At 43.9% G+C, this 22,954-nt stretch overlaps 1 protein-coding gene across 1 annotated transcript in view; it reads right to left on the reverse strand.

Moving 5' to 3' along the window:
* Nucleotides 1-22,954, reverse strand: part of CCDC170 (coiled-coil domain containing 170) — a 137,220-nt gene that overhangs the window by 96,357 nt on the left and 17,909 nt on the right. Inside the window, exons 4-6 of the mRNA XM_077486340.1 lie at nucleotides 2,300-2,431; nucleotides 426-682; nucleotides 185-329 (exon numbers count right to left, since the gene is read on the reverse strand). Coding sequence (XP_077342466.1) covers nucleotides 185-329; nucleotides 426-682; nucleotides 2,300-2,431 — 534 coding nt within the window. The remainder of the gene's footprint in view (nucleotides 1-184; nucleotides 330-425; nucleotides 683-2,299; nucleotides 2,432-22,954) is intronic.

The following is a 22,954-nucleotide window of genomic DNA, read 5'->3' on the forward strand; positions in this document are numbered from 1 at the left end:
GTTTGCAAATTTAATTTTCACCACATTCACTAAACTAAGGGAAAATTCCCTTGCAAAGTGTACAGCCTTTTTGCCTTTAGTAGAATAACCTCTGTATCTTCAATGCGTCTTTTGGTACCATTAAAGTAATATTATACTAAGCTTTGTGACAATTGATAACAACATATGATGTATCTATATTTACCTTGGAAATTACCACTTCCTCTGGATCCTTCTGGGCTTTTATGTCTACATTCAAACAAGCAGAAAGTTGTGCTAGGAAATGTCCATAATTCCTGCTGTATCTTGAAGCCTGAGACTTACTGTCCTCCCACTGAGTCACAAAAGTTCTAGATTATTGCAAAAACACAATTAATTATTTAACAAAACAGAAAACAATTAGAAGCATAATAATATAGCAAAACGAACTACAACATTTAGCTTACTTGAGCCTTGATTCAATTTCTTGGATTTTGTCTTTCAGTTCTTGGTTTTCATGAAGAACTGCTTGAATGGTTAATTCTGCCCTAGACTTGGAGGTAGCCAGTAGACCCGTTTCTTCTTCTGTCTCATGAACTCTTGCTCTTAGTGATGTGATCATTGCAGACTGTCTTGCGTTGTTTTCTCTGTAATTTTCCACTTCAGCCTTAAGCTCTTGTAAAGCCATCTCTTTTGAGGAAAGCTTAGTCCGAAGATCTAGCAGCTAAAAAATAATTGAATAGATAGTATTTGGGGGTATCCCTGAACAAGGACGTAGTAAATAATTTTGAGTTAGGCCAGTTCACACTGATGAGAGTTCAGATGTGACTTGGGTTGTACTGAATCACACGACAATGGAAATAACATTGTTTCCGATGCTGCATGTTCACATGGGTTATAACTCATAGTTTCATAGTTAGTAAGGTTGAATAAAGACACCAGTCCATCCAGTTCAACCTGAGTGAGTGTCTACAATAGTCCCTATCCCTGTACATTGCACACTCACATCAGTCCCTACCCTCAAGGTGACCACAATCCAGGGTCCCCATTCATATACTAGGGCCAATTTTGGACAGAAGCCAATTAACCTACCTGCATGTCTTTGGAGGCCTTTTAGGCTGAAACGCATCAAGCTTTCTTATTTGCGTTTGGTCACTGTGGCTTTTTAATAAATACAACATTTTCTAAGAGCAATCACAGGAGAGCGGATCATCTTTTCCTCGTGTTCGCATCAACGCAGCACAGCTGTGATGCAAGTTTCGGGAAGATCCTGTGCTACTTTTGTGTGATGCAGTGCGATCTTTTGGTCCATAGACTTCAGTGGGAGTACATCAAAATGGCATCTAAATGCATTTTTTGTGTGTGATTTCTGCTGGGTGTTAGAAGCAGGCACCTACTCGCATCCTAACAACGTTGAGTCACCGTTGCTGTTTACATTCTGCTGTCAGCAGGGAATCCCCCCGCTGACAGCAGGTATGATTCATCGTTCTTAGGATGCTAGCGAGTGCTGACTCCTTAACAACCAATGACTCATCCCTGACAGCAGAGATGAGTCACAGTAGAAAAATAAGCATTCAAAAACGTATCAAGAACACACCAAGTCGCACCGCAGCTGAACTACAGCTTTTAAACCTTTCAGAATAAAAGAATTACATTCTGATTCCTTTTTTTTTTTGTACACCCACTTTAAGGTGTAAATGCACAGTTTGACATTTCCCCTTATTTTCCTTCATTTCTGCAAGGCAAAATGGCGTAGTAAACACTATTTAATCCGTTAAAGTGGAACTAAAGGCAAAACTTTTCTTTTTTCATTTAGGATAGGGAGGGTTATAACCCCTGTAAATTTTTTGCCATCTGTGTCCTATTTCCATTCACTTTCTGTCCCATAAAAAATAGGAAGTGAAGGAATCCGGACTGTCCCAATTGGAAGATTCCTCCTCTATTTCTGTTATGTTATGTTGAGGGCCCAAAATTTGGGATTTTGCTTCAATTTCTCTCTTGGAGATAATAATAAACAGGGCATATAAAGAGGGAGACCTTCCCTAAAAGCGGTAGAGAGGATTAAAAACCTGACAGGTGTTCTAATCCCTTCTCACTCTATGCAAAACTAAAAAGAAAAGAAAAAAAAGTTTGGCCTTTAGATATACTTTACTGGACAGTGACCATTAATGAGGAACCAGTATTTCTAACTTCTAGTTTATTTACCAAGATAACTTTAAATGATCATCATGGCCAGAGGGGCTGTACAATTACATTTGATGGGCTTGTGTACATGGTCAAGCCCTGGGTAATTTAGACATATGATTTACATGTATGTAGACATGCACACATTTATACTTACCTCTGACTGTGCAGTTTCATATTTTACAGACATAGCAGCTAGTTCGCTGTGAGAATTTTCAGCAATTATTCGGTAGTGATTCATCTGGTCTCGTGTAATAGGATTGTCCACAAAAAAGGGATCGTAGGCGTGCTGTTATGGAAAAAACAGGGTATCTTACAGTTCATTTCTCATTATGGGACTAGTCATGAACAGCAACTAGTGACTCATAACAGACAATAGTTGGGATACTAATTGCATTTGTTTGTTCTGCTTAGCAGGACATCATAATTATGAATGCCATTTCAATCATTCAACTACACAGACCATGTACATAGATAGTTTTATACTTCTTCAGTGAGTTAGTATAACTGTGGAAAATCTGTGATAACTACATTTTAACTACATTTTATAATGGAACATCCTAGATAGAGTCAGAATGCTGATCTTGAATATGACAGCCTAGGAATCTATTGGCTTCCATATAGAGCAAACCAATGCTGCTCTGACTACTGGTAGCAATAAAGTTATATATACGGGAAACAAACAAAACTCTGGACAGCCGCACTCCGGACTGCGGCTGTCCAGAGTTTTGTTCGTTTTTTGCTGTTCTCTAGAGCTAACTGTTGTAATTATATAGGCTAATGCCACATACACACGACCGGACTTTTCGACGCACTTGATCCAGCGGACAATCCGACGAACTTGATCCAGCGAAACAATCCGACGGACTTTGCAGCTGAGGTCTTCCGGACTTTCAAACAAACGGACTTGGCCACACACGATCACACCAAAAGTCAGACGGATTCGAAAGTGATGACATAGAATAAGGAAGTTCATAGCCAGTAGCCAATAGCTGCACTAGCGTCAGTTTTAGTCCGTCGGACTAGACAAAAAGACGACCGGATTGTCGGCTAGAAAACCGAGTCCATCGGACAGATTTGAAGCAAGTTTTATTTCTAGGTCCGCCAGACTTTGGGGAAGTCTGCTGGAGCCCACACACGATCGAAGTGTCCATCGGATTCAGTCCGCCGGACCAAGTCCGTCGAAAAGTCTGGTCGTGTGTAAGCAGCATTACACATTTTTTTTGGGAGAGGACAAATTCTTCCTATTTTCCATTTTTTTTAATTCTTTCTTCTTTCATAGCTCAACTATTAGTTTATACACCTCCATAGTTAGTGCCCCTTGAGTTGAATCTGCATGTATACTGTGATCTTCTTTTGCTTTATTTGTTTTCAGGCATTTGATGGTCATTTTCAGATTGCTTTGGATGGAACTGGTGAAGACCTGGTACATATAAAACTTGCAGCTTGGTGAGGCTACCTTCTGACAAGTATTCCTGGTTGTTTGCCATAATAATTTACCTGCACACCAGTCCCTGCGTATCTGATAAACCTTGGACTTCCACATTAGTCTATCTTATGTCCTCATGTGTACTTCAACCGCAGCTTGTCTTTGCTAAACCCTAAACTCCACTCTAGTCCTTGTGTTGTCTCTCCAGGCTCCAAGGCAGAACATTTGCTCCTGCTTTACCCTGAATATCCAAAACACTACTGTCATTGTGAATCTCTGTTTCAGTTGCCACAGTAACCCCTACACTTATCCTCTGCTGCCATTAACAACTACTTATAAAACTGTAACTCCATATTGTATGTGTCTGATTCCTATTGTTCCATTTAAGCTGGGCATACACTGCTCAAATTTTAGCTGATTCCTGCTGGCTTGTCTGAAACTAAGTAGTGTATGGCCCTGCTGGCTCTGATTGTGCAGTTGACTTTTGTCAAAGCTGGATATCAAAATATTTTCAGCCAAACAATGCCTGTATCCAATCAGATGCAGTCACTGTTGCGGTATTCTGACTGCTGGCACCACCAGCTGTCAAGTATGTGATAGCTCTACAAGGTCTGTGCATCCAGCAGGCAGGCTAAATAAAAGAAATCTACACGTGTATGACTGCCATTAGGTTGTAAGCTTTTGGGTGTGAGGAGTGGTATATCCATTCGTGTTTGTATCTTGTACATATCAGGCTTATGTTCAAATTACGGTAGAACTGGTAAAGGTAGCATAGTTAGGCAGGTTGAAAATAGACACAACTCAATCTATTTGTTTTAGTCTTAAAACAAGTTGTCACTAAAAATCAAGGACTAGAGTTTCTACCTCTAGGCAACATACAGTAAATGCTGGTTTGTCCACTTGTCCGTACTCAATGTACTCATTTCAATGTAAACAAATAGACAACTGTCCCACCCACTATCAAGTAAACTGTAGAACAGTAATGAAGGGAATTAACCAAATGCAAATGGTTTATGTAGCTTTTTACTGCTTCATTTACAGAAAGGTCAATACATGTGGGCTAGCTCATTTATTTCCAATACCTTCTGTATAACGTCTGCATTGTAAAGAATGTGTTTACCAATGTGCTTTAAGCCCTTATAGATAATAAAACCAAAACGAACATCATAACCATGTTACCTTTCTAAGGCTGCATTCACAGCTCAGCATTTTCAGCTTGTAAAACACTCAACTCAAAAGTTCCAAAACGCCCAACAAGCAAAGGCCCATTCATTTAAATGGCCCCTGCTCACATCTGAGCATAATGTCGCCTGAAGCAAAATGGCTGAAGCTCAAAAAAGTACATGAACTTCTTTTTAGGTAGATTACAGGCTGCTTTTTACATTTGTGACCTCTGGACCTCAAAACGCCTGTACAAAAATGTTGCAAAAACTCTGCAAAAACACCTAAAAAATGTCAGAAAAATGCCCTAAAAAACGCCTGACAACTCAGGTGTGAATGCAGCCTTAGTAATTGTCTTGTTTATTTCAAACATGACCAAAACTAAATCAAAATTCTAAGCCAAAATCAATTTACAAAAATAACAATACGCAATATTAGACTTTTCTCTAAGTATTTAACTTTGATCCCTTTCTCCTTTCAGTTGTATGGTGATAAGCCGAATGTACCTGGGTTCAGTTCGAGCATGACTAAAGTTTGGGTGCTGAATCTGAACCCTGCTGAAGTCCATGGGAACCAAATGTTAAAAAAAGTAATGGACATGTTCTAGGCTAATATTCTACGGATTTTTCAAACAAGTGGCAAAGGGCTCTGGGCACCACTTTGGGGAACATAAAACCAATTTTTTTTTAAAAAATTCAGTTTGTCAGGGAGCAGTGATTTTAATAATCCTGTGAAACTGTAAAATTGCTAAATTACATTTAAAAACATGCCGGGGTATGTCCTGACCCTGCCTGTGAATTGCTATATTTGTGTGATGTATACAACCTATTGCACAAACACTGACATTTACAAAGAATAAAGTGAGTTTAAATTGTTGGAAGAAATGCCCCCAGCCGCTTCCGTTTGTCTGTAAACCAAGCAGCTGGGGATTCCCTTCTTCTATATTAGAACCTTGTTCTAGATGAGGGTCTGATATGGCTATTAATGGAGCACTCTCCCCCACCAAAAAAAAACTTCATGGGGTTTCCTCCATTCTATACCAGACCATTCGGGTCTGGTATAAATTTTAAGGGGGACCCCATGCAAAAAATAAAAACAGTGTGAGGCCTCTCAATTCTATACCAGATCCTTGGGGTCTGGTATGGATTTTGAGGGGGAACCCCAAGCAAAAAAAAGAGTAAGGATCCTGAAAAAATCCACACCAGACCCTTATCTAAGTATGCAGCCTGGCAGGGCAGGAAAGGGGAAAACGAGCATTGGCCTCTGATTTCTGAACCAAACCAGGCCACATACCCTTAATATAGAGGGATACATTGCCAGGGGGAACTCCGTGGCAAAGCACCTTGTCCACATGTTGATGAGCACACAAGACTCTTTCCCTATACCCAGTACTTGTGGTTGTGGGAGTCTGTGGGCAGGGGGCTTATTGGAATCCAAATGCCTAAAAAAAGCCAAAGTTTGGTCCAAACTTGTGTGCATACTGAACCTCAGACTAATCCTTATAGGTAACCCCATTCCGCGGGGAATTCAGTGTCAGACTGCAATTATCTTATTAGTGACATCATTTAGTGGCTAGGCAGGAAAAGTGAATAGAGCATTTTCTAGTAAAGCTAAAACTAGTCCTGGCACCTCCATCAACATCTACTGTACAATAGCGATCAGGATTGCATTTTCATGTTGCCATTATTTTAAATAGAACCCATGTATAAAAAAACAGAATAGAATCTTAACCACTTCCCGACCAGCGCACGACGATGTACGTCGACAGAATGGCACGGGCAGGCATATTGGCGTACAGGTACGTCCAATATTCAATGCCGCCCTGCCATCGGGAGTGCACCGCCGGCGGCGTGCTCCCGCGCTGGTCGGGACCCCCATGAGTCCGGTCGCGGGACCCACGGACTCGATCGCCGTGGGCATCCCCGCGATCGTCTCACGGAGCGGCTGAATGGAGGAAATGCTGTGTAAACAACATTTCTCCATTCTGCTTAGCAACTAGTGACGCTGATCTCTGCTCCATGTGATTGGAGCAGAGATCAGTGTTCACTAAATGAAAGCCCAACCCCCCCACAGTTAGTAACACACCCCTAGGAACACTTAACCCCTACACTGCCACCCACTGGTTAACCCTTTCACTGCCAGTGTCATTTACACAGGAATCACTGCATTTATATAGCAGTGATTACTGTATAAATGACAATGGTCCCAAAAATGTGTCAAAAATGTCCGATGGGTCCCCCACAATGTCGCAGTCACAATAAAAATTGCTGATCGCCGCCATTACTAGTAAAAAAAAAAAATAATAAAAAATTATTAATAAAAATGCTATAAAACAATCCCTATTTTGTAAACGCTATAACTTTTGCGCAAACCAATCAATAATCGCTTATTGCAATTTTTTTTACCAAAAATATGTAGAAGAACACGTATCGGCCTAAACTGAGGGAAAAAAATGTTTTTTTATATATTTTTCGGGGATATTTATTATAACAAAAAGTAAAAAATAATGTGTTTTTTTCAAAATTGTCGCTCTATTTTTGTTTATAGCGCAAAAAATAAAAACCGCAGGGGTGATCAAATACCACCAAAAGAAAGCTCTATTTGTGGGAAAAAAAGGACGTCAATTTTGTTTGGGAGCCACGTCGCATGACCGTGCAATTGTCAGTTAAAGTGACGCAGTGCCGAATCGCAAAAAGTGGTCTGGTCTTTGACCAGCAAAATGGTCCGGTCTGCAAGTGGTTAAACAACCTATTTTTTTGAAAAAAAAATGTGGGGGGGTGAGTATTATTTCAGTGGGACTTTTTGGAACAGTAATTATTTTAGACACATCATGAAAAAGTGAATGTCCAACTACAGGCAACAAAAGTTTTCCCTTGCAGTGGGGCTGTGCAGAGCAGATCTATGGAGCCTGCTCTGGAGCTTGATGACATCAGGACTCAAGATTTCAAGAGTGTGGGGGTGCAGAAACAGCAGGGACCATTCTTCTGTGAACAGGATCAGAAGATCAGGTAAATCTCCCTTTATCTCTCCCCTAGACAAAAACAAGCAATTAACCCTTGCAGTGCAGGCACAGCCCCACTGCAGAGGAAAACTTTCAGCTTTTTTTTCATTAAAATATCAAAATATCAATCATTAAAGCTGAACTCAACGTATGATCTTTGTTGCAAACTTACATTGGTCTATCTTAGTACAAGGTTAGTATGCAATGTAGGTATGTATACCTGAGGGGCCGCTGGGGAATTTGACAATCACTGTAGTGGTTGGCAATATTACAGTGATAGCGACGATCTTCCATGTCACGCTCATATTCTGTGGGAGCGGTTTCCCCTCTGCACATTGACCACAAGTGGTCACTCAATCAGCACCACCATCCTGTCATAGAACACCTTATATTATTTTTGGTGAGTACAAGGAATGCTTTATATATATATATATATATATATATTACTGTATTGATAAAATACAAGGAGTTCTATGAATCGGCATTGATGAGCGAACAACCCTTTGTAATCAGGTGCTTAAAAAAAAAAACCCTGGGCACTGTAATTCATGCGCCCGGTGCCTTGAAATGGGCCGGACACATGAATAAGGGGTGGATAGATTCATGCTATGCATGAGTCTATCCATTGCATATAGGGGGTGGCATGGAGAGAGGGAGCGACGCCCGGGCGTCCCTAATGGATGGGCCACCACTGTCGAGCAGATTAAAAGAGAAGTTTAGGATTTAGAAAAAAAACATTTATACTTACCTAGGTGGATGCAGCATATATCTGTTCCCTGCCAGCTCTGCACTGAGTGATCAAAGACCAATGATCGCTCAGTTCTTAGCATTCTGTGATCAGAGAGCTGGGGACTGTCCGTCTCCAGCTCTCTCCTCTGCCCCTCTAGTGCTCATTGGAGTGCTGGGCTGTGGAGGGGACAGGAGGGGCTGGCTCAGACTCTCAGCGGATCTTATTTTCAGTGAATACAAGACGTTCTCTAATTCGACAAGGTGAAGAGAAAACAAGAATGCTTTTTATATCTATATCTATATATATATATATATATATATATATATACACATATATATATATATATATATATATATACATATACATATACATATATATACATATACATATATATATATATACATATATATATATATATATATATATATAGATATATATACACACACACACAGTATCCCACAAAAGTGAGTACACCCCTCACATTTTTGTAAATATTTTATTATAACTTTTCATGTGGCAACACTGAAGAAATTACACTTTGCTAAAATGTAAAGTAGTGAGTGTACAGCTTGTATAACCATGTCAATTTGCTGTAGGTTCTAGCCCCACCATCCAAGTGGACATTAGTTAGAATAACAAGAGCCGAGCACAGCAAAGCCGTGCCCAAAGCGTGGCGAGCGAAGCGTGGCGAGCGAAGCGTGGCGAGCGAAGCGAGCCCGCGAGGGACCCTCTAATATGTGCAGCCCTATGTCCACTTGGATGGTGGGGACTCACGGTGCAGGCGCCGTTCATCGGAGATTTTCCTAGTCTCCTTTTGCTCCGCACTCTGCAAGCGCTGCGCCTACATATTACGGGGCGGACACTTTTAGATGGCCGGAAGCTATATGTCAGAACACTGGCAGCACTCATGCAGCCACAGACCATGACACTCCCACCACTATGCTTGACTGTAGGCAAGACACACTTGTCTTTGTACTCCTAACCTGGTTTGTCGCCACACATTCTTGACACCATCTGAACCAAATATGTTTATCTTGGTGTCATCAGACCACAGGACATGGTTCCAGTAATTCATCTCCTTAGTCTGCTTGTCTTCAGCAAACTGCTTGTGGGCTTTCTTGTGCATCGTCTTTAGAAGAGGCTTACTTTTGGGATGACAGCCATGCAGACCAATTGATTCAGTGTGCGGTGTATGGTCTGAGCACTGACAGGCTGACCTCCCACCCCTTCAACCTCTGCAGCAATGCTGGCAGCACTCATTATCCTATTTCCCAAAGACAACCTCTGGATATGACGCTGAGCATTAGCACTCAACTTCTTTGGTCAACCAATGGCGAAGGCTTGTTCTGAGTGGACCTTGTCCTGGTAAACCATTGTATGGTCTTGGCCACCGTGCTGCAGCTCAGTTTCAGGGTCTTAGCAATCTTCTTATAGCCTAGGCCATCTTTATGTAGAGCAACAATTCTTTTTTTTTTAGATCCTCTGAGAGTTTTATTTTCAATGAGGTGCCTTGTTGAACTTCCAGTGACCAGTATGAGAGAGTGAGAGTGATAACCAAATTTAACACACCTGCTCCCCATTCACACCTGAGACCTTGTAACACTAATGAGTCACATGACACCGGGGAGCAAAAATGGCTAATTGGGCCCAGATTGGACATTTCCACTTGGGGTGTAATCACTTTTGTTGCCAGCGATGTATACATTAATGGCTGTGTTGAGTTATTTTGAGGGGGCAGAAAATGTACATTGTTATACAAGCTGTACACTCACTACTTTAGCAAAGTGTAATTTCTTCAGTGTTGTCACATGAAAAGATATAATAAAATATTTACAAAAATGTGAGGGGTGTACTCATTTTTGTGAAATTCTGTATATACTGTATATTCAAAAAATATAAGTAGTTCTATGAATCACGGCATTGCTGAATGAACAAAATTTTGTGGGCAGTGTGCAGAGGGCAAGCTGCTCACACAGGACCTGGAAGATCGTGGCTATCACAATAGTAACGCCAACTATTACAGTCATTGTCAGCTTTCCCAGCCACCCCTCAGGTATGAGGTATGCATACTTACAGTGGTCTAGGCACTTTCAGTGTAAGTATGTATAGCGATACCCTCACTTAAGAGGGCCGCAAGTTTGGTTTGGGTCCTGAGCACAGCTCCGCCAACCCCCCGGCAATCTGCACTATCCACTCTGGCACAGTTAGTATCTAGCAATACACATTAAATCACTTATACTCTAAATATGTGTGTGTGCGTGGGTGGATAACTCAAGCTCATAGACAATCTTTGAAAGTATATAACTGACTTTACTTGTTGTTTTTATAAAAGGAATAACATGAATCAAACATTTGGATTGCAACACATAAGCAGGTCCCTGCAGTAACCAGTAATAAAGATAAACAGAGTAATCAGCATAAGAAAGTATTGCTATGCAACTCTAACGCTGCCCTTTTTCAGCTACTTCCCCGCATGGGTAAACTAACACCCAGCACTATCTACCTATGCAGTCAGGCCTGACTGATCTAGATGGAAGTCCAGTGAAACAATATTCGCTAGCAATCTTTCGGTGGTGCACTTGAAGAACAACTTTGTAATCCAAACGAATTATAAAGATAAAGTGTCTGCCTTTAAACAGCTCTCACCACCCGGACAAGTCCAAGTCCGATTCGTCTAGGAACAGGAATCCACCGACCTCCGAGTCTTCAATCCTTCTGGTGTACTGCAGCAAGGATGAGAAGATGTCTCTCAGGTACAGCTAGGCTGGCAGTGGGCTCTTTGGAAAAGAGCACAAGGCCCAGGCTTCAGGCCTTGTGCCTCCAGCAGTCCAGCACAGACCTCCTCTTGCTAGGAGAAAGGGGGGTGTCCAAAGAGGAAGAACTAGGCCTCTCCCCCTCCTTATATATCCTCCCCCATGTGTCTCTGAGGCATAACTCCAAACATCCTGGGAACCAGTGGGGTTCTGGGAACAGTAGTTTTATAGTCCTTAAAGAGACCCCGCTACACACTCCCCCCACTTAAACTCTTTGGTCCCCAAAGATAAACTTTTAACACATATCCTGTACCAATTTTGAAAGTGCTGGGTATGATGTTGGTACAGGGAATTTCCACCAGAACTCAGAGGTGGGATTCCCTGTCCCACAGGTCACACTGGCATGAGTGGCCTGCCTAACTGTGCCAGAGAGTGAGCTGGGGTTGCCCTCCACCAAATGGTCAGTGGAAGGATTCGAGCGTTCAGCACTTCTTCTAGCAGTCACAACAGAGTCCTCAGAGCTCTCCCCCATTTGAGAGTAGGTTAGCTTCTTGGGGGGTCTCACAACTCGGCGAGCTCTCTGTTCTCTTGGGACTTCAGGCTCTGGTGCCACAGGCTCTACTTCAGGAATATATTCTGACAGCATCACTGGTTCTGGAACATCGGTTCCTTCCTCTTCTGAGTTAATGCTAGGGATATCTTCCCAGCCGTCAGGCACACCACTAGATGGAATGAACTCTGTAGCTTCTGGGTTCAGTGCCCCATCCTGTGTATCCTCAGTAGGTGGGAGACCTATGGCAGAATTTCCTGGAGTTGATGAAGGCCACAGCCACTCAAGCTCTCCTCTTCCACCTTCACCTCGTTGGGGATCTTGTCCATCTCTAACCCGGGAGGTCTGAGACCGAGTGCTAGGTCCCGGGGTATCCAGAATGGAAACAGATTCTGGTGGATTTCTCACTGGAGGTATTCTGACTGCTTCAGTAAGCGGGAGCAAATGATTCCTGTGCCAAGTCTTCAAGGGCCCCACTTTCCCCTCTGGTTTTAACTTATACACAGGCAATCCAGGTAGCTTTCTGCAAATGACATAGGGCTCTGATCTCCATCTATCAGCAAGCTTGTGCTTCCCAGGGATCCCCAGATTGCGTAGCAGTACTCGGTCCCCAGGCTGCAGGTCTTGCACTCGAACCTTCAGATCGAAGTTCCTCTTGTTGCGGGCTCCCCTTTGGTCCGAGGCCGCCTGAGCTCGTTCATGGGCCACTTTCAAATTGTGTCTAAGTCGGTCCACATATCCCTTGTGGGAGGTAGCAGAGGCATGGTCTAGGGAAATGCCAAAGGCCAGATCCACCGGCAATCTTGCTTCTCTCCCAAACATGAGCCGGTAGGGGGAGTAACCCGTCACATCACTTGTGGTGCAGTTGTAAGCGTGCACCAAAGCTGATATGTGTTGGCTCCAGTGTTGCTTCTTCTCTGTCTCTAGAGTTCCAAGCATGTTTAGTAAGGTCCGATTAAATCTCTCAGGTTGGGCATCTCCTTGTGGATGATAAGGTGTAGTCCTGGTCTTCTCTACTCCCAATGAGTCCAGTAGGTTCCGGATCAGACGACTCTCAAAGTCCCTTCCTTGGTCTGAGTGGATTCTCTGTGGTAATCCATAGTGGACAAAGTATTTTTCCATGAGCACCTTGGCCACAGTGGAGGCCTTTTGGTCTTTGGTGGGGAAAGCCTGGGCATAACGGGTGAAATGATCGGTTACCACCAGAACATTTCCCAATCCACTCAAATCGGGTTCGAGGCAGAGAAAGTCAATGCACACCAGATCCATTGGACCCTGACTCTGTAGGTGGCCCATTGGGGCAGCTTGATGGGGTAGAGTCTTCCTCTGGATGCATCGTGCACAAGAACGGCAATATTCCTCCACTTCTGCCCTCATACAGGGCCAATAGAACCGGCTTCTGACAAGCTGGAAAGTTCTCTCCGCCCCTAGATGGCCATGCTGGTCATGTAAGGCAATTAGTACCGTCTCTCGGTGCTTCTCTGGGAGAAACAACTGCCACTTATCTTCTGAGTTATCAGAGGGGCCCCTTCGGTAGACCACTCCCTGATGTACTTGTAGCTTATCCAACTCTTTCCTCAGCAGGCGAGCCTCCTTGGAAGGGTGATGTCGAAGTCCCTCTGGATTCTCGTTCTCCAAAGCTTCAAGGACCAATCTCCCTATGGGGTCTTCCAATTGGTCATAGCTCAGATCCTTTCTGGACAGCTTTGGCAGGAGTTCCTCTGCTAGTTGAGTTACCCCACAGTAGGGTTGAGGGACTCCCACTGCGGTGACTCCTATCTCCTCTGCTCTGGGGCCCCCTCTTGCTTGAAACTCAGCACCCTGACAGAGGGCTTGCACTCCTTCCGGTGCTACCTGGGTCCAGTCTTCCCAGTCATTGACCATGACATGAGATCTTCGGGACAGGGCATCTGCATCCCTATTTCCAGCCCCTGGTCTGTACTTTAGACTGAAGTTGAATCCGGATAATGCAGCCAACCATCTGTGTCCGGTTGCATCTAACTTTGCAGTAGTGAAGAGGTAGGTCAGAGGATTGTTATCTGTCTTTACGGTAAACTCCGCCCCATAGAGATAGTCCTTCAGTTTGTCTACTACTGCCCATTTGAGGGCCAAGAACTCCAATTTATGAGTGGGGTAGTTCTTCTCCGAGGGAGTCAGGCTCCGGCTCACATAGGCCACTGGTCGTAGCTGCTCTTCATACTCTTGATAGAGCACTCCGCCTAGGCCCTCATGACTGGCATCGACATGTAGCTCATATGGTCTGGTGGGGTCGGCATAGGCCAGGACTGGGGCCGTGGTAAGGCTCCTCTTCAAGGTTCGGAAAGCCTCTTCACACCTTGGGTTCCACTGATCTTGAACTGACTCACCGGCCCTCCTAGGTCCCAAGCCATCCTCTTCTCCTTCAGTCTTGAGCAAATCGTTTAGTGGCTTGGCAATCCGGGCAAACCCATCCACAAATCTTCTATAATAGGAGCAGAACCCCAAGAAAGATCTGAGCTCTGTGACTGTTGTCGGTCTTGGCCAAGAGGTAACTGCCTCCAACTTCTCAGGGTCTGTAGCCACTCCCTTTTCAGACACTATGTGTCCCAGATAGTTCACAGAGGATTGGTAAAACCGGCACTTCTCGGGAGAAAGCTTGAGTCCCTCTTCGCTGAGTCTTCTCAACACCTTCTCCAACCTGGCCTCATGTTCTTCCAAAGTCTTCCCGAAGACAATGACATCGTCCAAGTACACAAGGACTTCTATGAGGTTCATGTCTCCAACGGTCTTCTCCATGAGGCGTTGAAAGGTAGCAGGGGCTCCAGACAGGCCCTGAGGCATTCTGTTGAATTCGAAGAATCCCACTGGGGTTATGAAAGCTGTCTTCTCTCGGTCTTCCTGGTGCATGGGGATTTGGTAGTACCCACTCTTGAGGTCCATTACACTGAACCACTTGGCACCAGCCAAACTCTGTAGGGCATCCTCTATTCTCAGGGTGGTATACTGGTCAGGGATGGTCCTCCTGTTGAGAGTCCTGTAGTCAATACAAAGCCTCAACGACCCATTCTTTTTCCTGACCATCACTATGGGGGAGGCATAGGGACTTCTAGACTCCCGAATCACACCAGTCTTCTTCAACTCCGCAAGCTGCTCCCTCAGATCCTCCAGGTCAGCTAGAGGGACCCGCCTAACCCTTTCCCTGAAGGGTTTGTCTTCTTGGAGGCGGATTCGGTGGGTGGCACTCCTGGCACATCCCACATCAAACTCATCCTTTGAGAAAATCCTCTCCCATCTAGTCAGCTGGGCCCTGGCTCTCTCCTTCCAGGCTCCAGGTAGGTCCGGGTTCTCCATGGAAAGTTTCTCCCAAACATCTCCTCCTTCACCCGTTCCTTTTACTTCTGACCAGCTGACTGGGGCCGCAGGACTCACCTGCCCCAACAGCATCCTGGCAGGGATCTCTATGGGTCTCTCCGTAGGGTTTCTCACACTCACTGGGACTCTTCCTCGAGCCTTCTTCAGGGCCTTGATTGAAATCACTTCCGGTATCACTTCCAGGCCTGAGTGGTCCTCCCTTGGATCGGATTCCAGCATGACAAAGGGGCCAGGCTGCTCCCAGGTAAGCTTCACCGTGGCCCTGAGGCAGGCTACCTCTCCGGGCTGCAGCACCACTCCCTCTCTCCCAAGTCTCCACACCTTCCCTATCCCCTCTCCTGGGGTCTTCTGCTCTAGGACCAACCGTTGGTAGGCTGTCTTCAGCATGGGATGGATATTGGGATCTTGATGGTTTCTCGTCTCCACTAGAGGGGTCAGAAGTCTTCGCACCAGATCCGTATTGGTCCCTATGATGAGGGACATCTTGCTGGCCCCGGGCGGTCTAGGACACACAACTGCCAGGGTGTCAAACACCTCTGTTTTCCCCGCCACAGAGGGATCGAAGGTCAGCTTTATGGGCAGGTAACCATCGTAGGGGAAACTCTGAGCTCCCAGGCCCCATATCTCCAGCTCTTCTATCTTCTGTATAGGCAAATGGCTCAAGTGCCTATCATAGAAGTCTCTGTACAACAAAGTCACTTGAGCTCCAGTGTCCAGGAGGGCCTTCGTGTAGACTCCTTCCACCTGGATGGAGACAGTGGGGGAGGGGCCGACCAATTCTTCTGGGTAGGGCCGGGTTGAGGCAACCCTCTTCTGGGGACCCGTCTTCTGGGGACCCGTGTTCATCCAGTTGGTTTTAGACTTTATTCTTTTTCGAGCCTGGTATGCATTGACCCTCCCCACAGTAATGGGAGTACAAACCCGCTGAGGGATGTTATTGTCTCTTATTTGTAGACATTCCTTCTGAGGGGTCTGGTTTTCTCCCTCTCTCTTCCTTCTATTCAGTTTGGAGTTCACTGAAAGGCATGGGCACCCCGGTTGACTCCCTCACCGGGGCCCTCTGAAGTTTCCCGCCGGCTGGCGGTTATCTATCCTCTTCTTCTTGGGACTGGAACATCTACTGGCGAAGTGGCCACTGCCCCCGCAGTTGTAGCATAGCATCTCTTCTCGGTCTCGAGTGGGGCTTGGTGTTGGTGTATCTGGAAACAACTCCCTCCTAGGACTTGATTTCTCGGCTCCCCCTTGACCTTTCGCCATCATAGCAGTCAACATCTCCATCACCTGGGACATCTGTAACTTCAAAGTGTCCACCTCCTTATCTCTAGCGGGAGTCATGGCCGGTGTAACTATTGCTACCGGTTGTTTGACGGGCTCGGTGAGATGTTCTTCCCTTTTTTCTTCCAGTAGGGCCTCTTCCTCTCTGATCATTCGGATGAGGTCAGTGTACTCCAGATTCTTCCCATCCAGTCGGGCACGCAGTGTCCATGCAATAGGATCCATGGGTTGAGCTCCCCTCAGTACCTGTTGAGCACGGGCCTCATCTACTTTTCCTGGGCTGATCCCCTTCTTTAGGATCATCCTATGCAGGATTTTATCTAAACGTCCCATGTAGTCTGATAGTTTTTCACCTTTCTTCTGGTAGCAATGCTCTAACTGATAAGCAAGCTCAGAGATTTTCTCTGTCCCACCAAACACATTCTGTAATACATCTAGGTACTCCTGCGCATTACAGTCTGTCCTGCTCATCTTCAGGTTGCGTACGGCCTCTAGAGCAGGCCCCTTTAGACTTTCCACAATCCTCTGCTTCTTTCTGCACTCTGGAACTTCCCATTCCTCTAGTGCCTGTGTTGCGCTATCTAACCACTCTTCAAATCCCTCTTCTTCCAAAGGTACAGGTTTCCTCCCTGAAAACATCCGGAGTTTTCTGTACCCCGACATCGGGTAATCTGTGGGATCCTTCTTGCACTGGGCCACAATCTCCCCCAGGACAGCACACAGTTCTGCGCTAAGGGTGGCCGGTGCTGGTCTGAGACTCTCGGGTGAGGTACGGGCCGCAGCCTGAGGTGATCCCATTGGCGATGGCTCCTCCTTTATTGCGTGCGCCAACTTGCAGCACAGTGGTGTAGTGGTTAGCACTCTCACCTAGCAGTAAGAAGGGTCGCTGGTTCAAATCCCAACCACGACACTACCTGCCTGGAGTTTGCATGTTCTCCCTGTGCCTGCGTGGGTTTCCTCCGGGTACTCCGGTTTCCTCCCACACTCCAAAGACATGCAGGTAGGTTAATTGGCTTCTGTCCAAAATTGGCCCTAGTATATGAATGGGGACCTTGGATTGTGGGCTCCTTGAGGGTAGGGACCAATGTGAGTGTACAAGGATAGGGACAATTGTAGACACTCACTCAGGTTGAACTGGATGGACTGATGTCTTTATTCAACCTAACTAACTATGAAACTATGAAACTATGAAACTATGAAACCTAAAGGATCTGTTGTCTTGTGTCCGTACACGGTTGCGCTTGCAAGCCTCCGGCATCCCATCCCAGTATTCCACTAGCGCGTACTGATATGAGATGTCTGGGTCTGATTTTATCTCCATCACCCATGGTTCATGGTCTGGGGACACTGACTTCATTAACTCCTCTACGGTCTCAGTCGACCATTTCTCCCCTGGGAGGCTAATGACCACTGACTGACTTGGGTCGGCCTTAGCCGCTTCACACCACGCTCTGACTCCCTGTGGGTCCATGTCAGTACCTCTGGCGTGTTCACCGCTGTCTCAGAAATCCCGGACGAGCCCCCACGTATAGCGATACCCTCACTTAAGAGGGCCGCAAGTTTGGTTTGGGTCCTGAGCACAGCTCCACCAACCCCCCGGCAATCTGCACTACCCACTCTGGCACAGTTAGTATCTAGCAATACACATTAAATCACTTATACTCTAAATATGTGTGTGTGCGTGGGTGGATAACTCAAGCTCATAGACAATCTTTGAAAGTATATAACTGACTTTACTTGTTGTTTTTATAAAAGGAATAACATGAATCAAACATTTGGATTGCAACACATAAGCAGGTCCCTGCAGTAACCAGTAATAAAGATAAACAGAGTAATCAGCATAAGAAAGTATTGCTATGCAACTCTAACGCTGCCCTTTTTCAGCTACTTCCCCGCATGGGTAAACTAACACCCAGCACTATCTACCTATGCAGTCAGGCCTGACTGATCTAGATGGAAGTCCAGTGAAACAATATTCGCTAGCAATCTTTCGGTGGTGCACTTGAAGAACAACTTTGTAATCCAAACGAATAATAAAGATAAAGTGTCTGTCTTTAAACAGCTCTCACCACCCGGACAAGTCCAAGTCCGATTCGTCTAGGAACAGAAATCCACCGACCTCCGAGTCTTCAATCCTTCTGGTGTACTGCAGCAAGGATGAGAAGATGTCTCTCAGGTACAGCTAGGCTGGCAGAGGGCTCTTTGGAAAAGAGCACAAGGCCCAGGCTTCAGGCCTTGTGCCTCCAGCAGTCCAGCACAGACCTCCTCTTGCTAGGAGAAAGGGGGGTGTCCAAAGAGGAAGAACTAGGCCTCTCCCCCTCCTTATATATCCTCCCCCATGAGTCTCTGAGGCATAACTCCAAACATCCTGGGAACCAGCGGGGTTCTGGGAACAGTAGTTTTATAGTCCTTAAAGAGACCCCGCTACATATGCAATAAAGATCAGCTTTAAAAAGAACTGTACAATTCCATGTTATAAAGTAGGCATGGCTTTCCAAAAATTCTTATGTATCCCCCTCATTGTAAAACACTGTGTCATCCGAAAACAGCCCTGCCATGTGCATGCATTAAAAATGATTAACATATATTGGCTCGCCAAAGGGTCCTGCTAAAATATTAACCCTCTCTGCAATATATGGTATAGGAATTCCTATCATCTTTTTCTATAGCTAAAACATTTTTAAACTCCTAGTCTTTCTAAATTGGGTTTGTCTGTTCTTTTTTTTTTTTATTACCTTATTTCTCATATTCTGTGTCTTGGCTTGTATATAAGATAAGGAATATTTAACATATAGACATTACATGCCATGATACCTACTTATTTAACTCTAGTAGACAGCACTATATATGAATGTAAGGCATCATTTTTTGCTTGTTAGGTGGGGTGCAGTGTGGTGTGGCGGCAACAATTCACACAGTCAATTGAAAACTTGAAATTGCAAGAGTTCACAACAAACCAGGTGGGAAGGCTGCCCAACCAGGTGCATTCATGGTTTCCAGTAATGTGCAGAAAGAGGGTATCAGCCAAACTGACAATGTCTGTTAAGAGAGCAGAATGCTGGCCATCTCGTGCCCAAGCCGGATGATGACCAAAGGAGTTGCAACCCTACACTTTCCCTCCTCATCAGGAACCTTTCCCTACCACTAGTCCTGTCCCTAACAGGTGGGGTACCTATCCCTACTCTACCAACTCACAAATGTGCGGCAAACCTGCAAGCCAAAGCCTTAAAGCGGAAGTAAACTCTCCCACTCTGATGCTTCTTTTCATTTAGTCCATTATAATAAGTCATTATCAGACTATAGCCACTGTAATCAAGCCCAAATTGCATATTACTTACTGTTTAAAGAAACTTTAAAAAACTTGTTTCCAGGGGTTAGGCAGCGCCATCTTAAGTATTGTTTTCTGAGTCCACAGTGGAGTGTATTTCCGCCCTTACATTGAGCACTTCCTGTACTGTTAACCAAGCCTACTTCTTAATCCAACGTTTCTATGGCAACCCTGCTTCCCTGTTTATAGCTTACTTGTTTATTTCATAGTATTTACTTGTGCCGATGTCTAATGTTTCCCTTTGTCAGACTTATAAGCTTCAGCTGATAAGACTGCAGTAATGGGCAAGTTTAGACTGTATGTCATGTCACATGGTCACATGGTGTGTAGGAGGAAGCTCTGAGTGTTTAGCAGAGTTCAGTGGTGTGCTGTAGGAAGTCCTGATAACAGATAGATAAGACATAGAGAGTGTGCCTTAAATCAGGGGAGATCTGGGCATGCTCAGTGACTTCATTCTACAGAACAACAAGGATTACAACAATACTAAGCAAGTAAGGAGATATCTACAAGTAGTGTTCACGAGGGTTTTTTATGCTGATTTACATGGGACAAAGTTGTGGGGGAGGGTTTACAATCACTTTAAATAGGCTCTGCCTGACTCAAGGTGGCATCCAACTGGATTGCTTCCCTAGTGACCCAGGAAACCATATAGGAACTCTTGACCTCCTTTTCCGCTACAAGGCCACCGTAGATGAGCACCACTTGCAGTGGAGAAAGTAGATTGCACCTGCCTTCATGCTGGCAAGTAAAATGAGTATTCCTGTTCATCAGATGTGAATATAATGTTAGTGACTCAGCTCGGCACTATTACATCATCGAAAATGCCACTAGACTAATTTATATACTAACTGGACACTAATGATGAGCAATTAAAATCAATGCTTTGCTGGGCAAACAGGTGATAAATTTTGTATATTTCACTGGTTACCTCCAATGAGTTGTGAAATAAATGCTGCCACTCAAGGTATCATCTATTGGCTTAATATAAAAAATAAGTATCATATACCCTTCATGTGCTGCTGACAATTTATTAATGTTATTTAGTGTTATTGTAGACAGCGATGTTTGATTTTATTTCTTCATAATTTTTCAGGGTTGAAAGATAATAGATAACGTTTGTGTTTATAAGTATTAGAAAAATAATGTTTATTATTTGTTAGATGGCACTGAAAGGATATGGAATTTTTTTGTTGTCCATACTTGGGTCCTATAGGTTGTTAAGCAAGAAGTATAATCAAAGCTATTTTGGCTATACAGGCATACCCCACTTTTAAGTACGCAATGGGATTTATCTACTAAAGCTGAAAGTGCAAAATCAGGCTCACTTCTGCATAGAATCCAATGAGCTTCCAGGTTTTATAACCAAAGCTTAATTGAACAAGCTGGGGTTAGAAGCTCATTGGTTTTTATGCAGAAGTGAGCCTGATTTTGCACTTTCCAGCTTTAGTAAATAAACCCCATTGTGTACTTAAAAGTGGGGTATGTCTGTACTTCTCCTACGGATCACAGTAGTGCAGTTCGCCTGGACAGGTTCTATGACGTCAGCTGACAGTGGGCTTCAGCCCGCTGCTGGCTAAAATGGATCACAGGAATGCAGAAAGAACTGCACTCCTGTGATCCATAGGAGAAGTATAGCCAAAATAGCTTCAGGCTGTTATTATATATATACACATATACATATACACTATCAGATTTTCTGCTGATTTTTTCCTTCAGATTTACCAAAACCATATAAAATGAGGTCAAACCTTAGGCGTTTCAATTTGTATGCAATCAGGGAGGGCCTTCTACTACATGGTTTTGGTAAATCTGAAAACAAAAATCAGCAGTGTGTATGGGGCTTTATATTTATAAACACAGACGTTATCTATTATCTTTCAACTCTGAAAAATTATGAGGAAATAAAATCACACATCGCTATCTACAATAACAATGAATAATATTAAAAAATTGTCAGCAGCACATGAAGGGTATATGATACTTATTTTGTATATTAAGCCAATAGATGAAGATACCTTTATTGGTAGCATTTATTTCACAACTCATTGGAGGTAACCAGGGAAAAACGATCACCTGTTTACCCAGAAAAGCATTGATTTTAATTGCTCATTAGTGTCCAATTAGTATATGAACTAGTCTAGCGGCATTGTCAATGATATATTAGTGCTGAGCTGAGTCACTAACAATATATTCAACTCTGATCAACAGTAGTACTAATTTTACCTACAAGCATGAAGGCAGGTACAATCTACTTTCTCCGCTGCAGGTGGTGCTCATCCGCAGCAGCCTTGTAGATGGAAAGAAGGTCAAGAGTTCCTCTATGGTTTTCCTGGGTCACTAGGGAAGCAATCCAGTTGGATGCCATCTTGGGTCAGGCAGAGCCTATTTAAGGCTTTGGCTCCCAGGTTTGGCACACATTTGTGGGTTGGTAGAGTAGGGACAGTACTAGTGGTAGGGAAAGGTTCTTGATGAGGAGGGAAAGCGTAAGGTAGCAACTCATTTGGTCATCATCTTGCTTGGGCACGAGATGACCAGCATTCTGCATTATGCTCTCTTAACCTCCCTGACGGTATGATTATTTCTGATTTTAGGTGCTGAAAGCGGTACAATTATTTTGCATGGAAATTTGGCATTTTATATTGTAGGCCTGCAATTCTTAGGAATAACTTTCTTAAATCTGTTCAAACCAGAGTCTAGTAGACATCCCGGGTATGATAAAGTTTATAATATGATAAATAACTATAAATAATGATAACAAATAATACTAAAAATTATTCAATAATGTAATCAAATCCAAAAACACTGAAATCTGCTGAATTGTCATTAGATTTAGTGTTTGATGACGGATCTCCCCACAAATCACTATCACTCAATTTTGCAAGTGATTCTAATTTATTATCGCTGTTTTCTAGCTGGTCTAAAATCACTTTTGTCATAAAGGGACACTTTTTGGTTGCTATGGACAATCTCCAAATTCCAGGCAGAAAAAAACAGTATTTATAATATAAAAGTGCATGCAGGGCACTGGACAGACCACTAGGGATAAAGGGGATGTGTATTTTTTTTATACAGTACTGTAATCTTACAGATTACAGTATACTGTATGTTTTCTGTGTTTTTACTTCTTTGAATTTGGCGCTCATCGTCGTATATATATATTGTGCCTACAAGAGTTAAATAAGTTGGTACCAGAGTTTCTGATATACTTGTAGAAATTAAATACTACTCAGATAT

This window comes from Lithobates pipiens, unplaced genomic scaffold (genome assembly GCF_037356315.1).
Source record: "Lithobates pipiens isolate NorthernLeopardFrog02 unplaced genomic scaffold, aLitPip1_a1.2 Scaffold_18, whole genome shotgun sequence".
Taxonomy (NCBI): domain Eukaryota; kingdom Metazoa; phylum Chordata; class Amphibia; order Anura; family Ranidae; genus Lithobates; species Lithobates pipiens.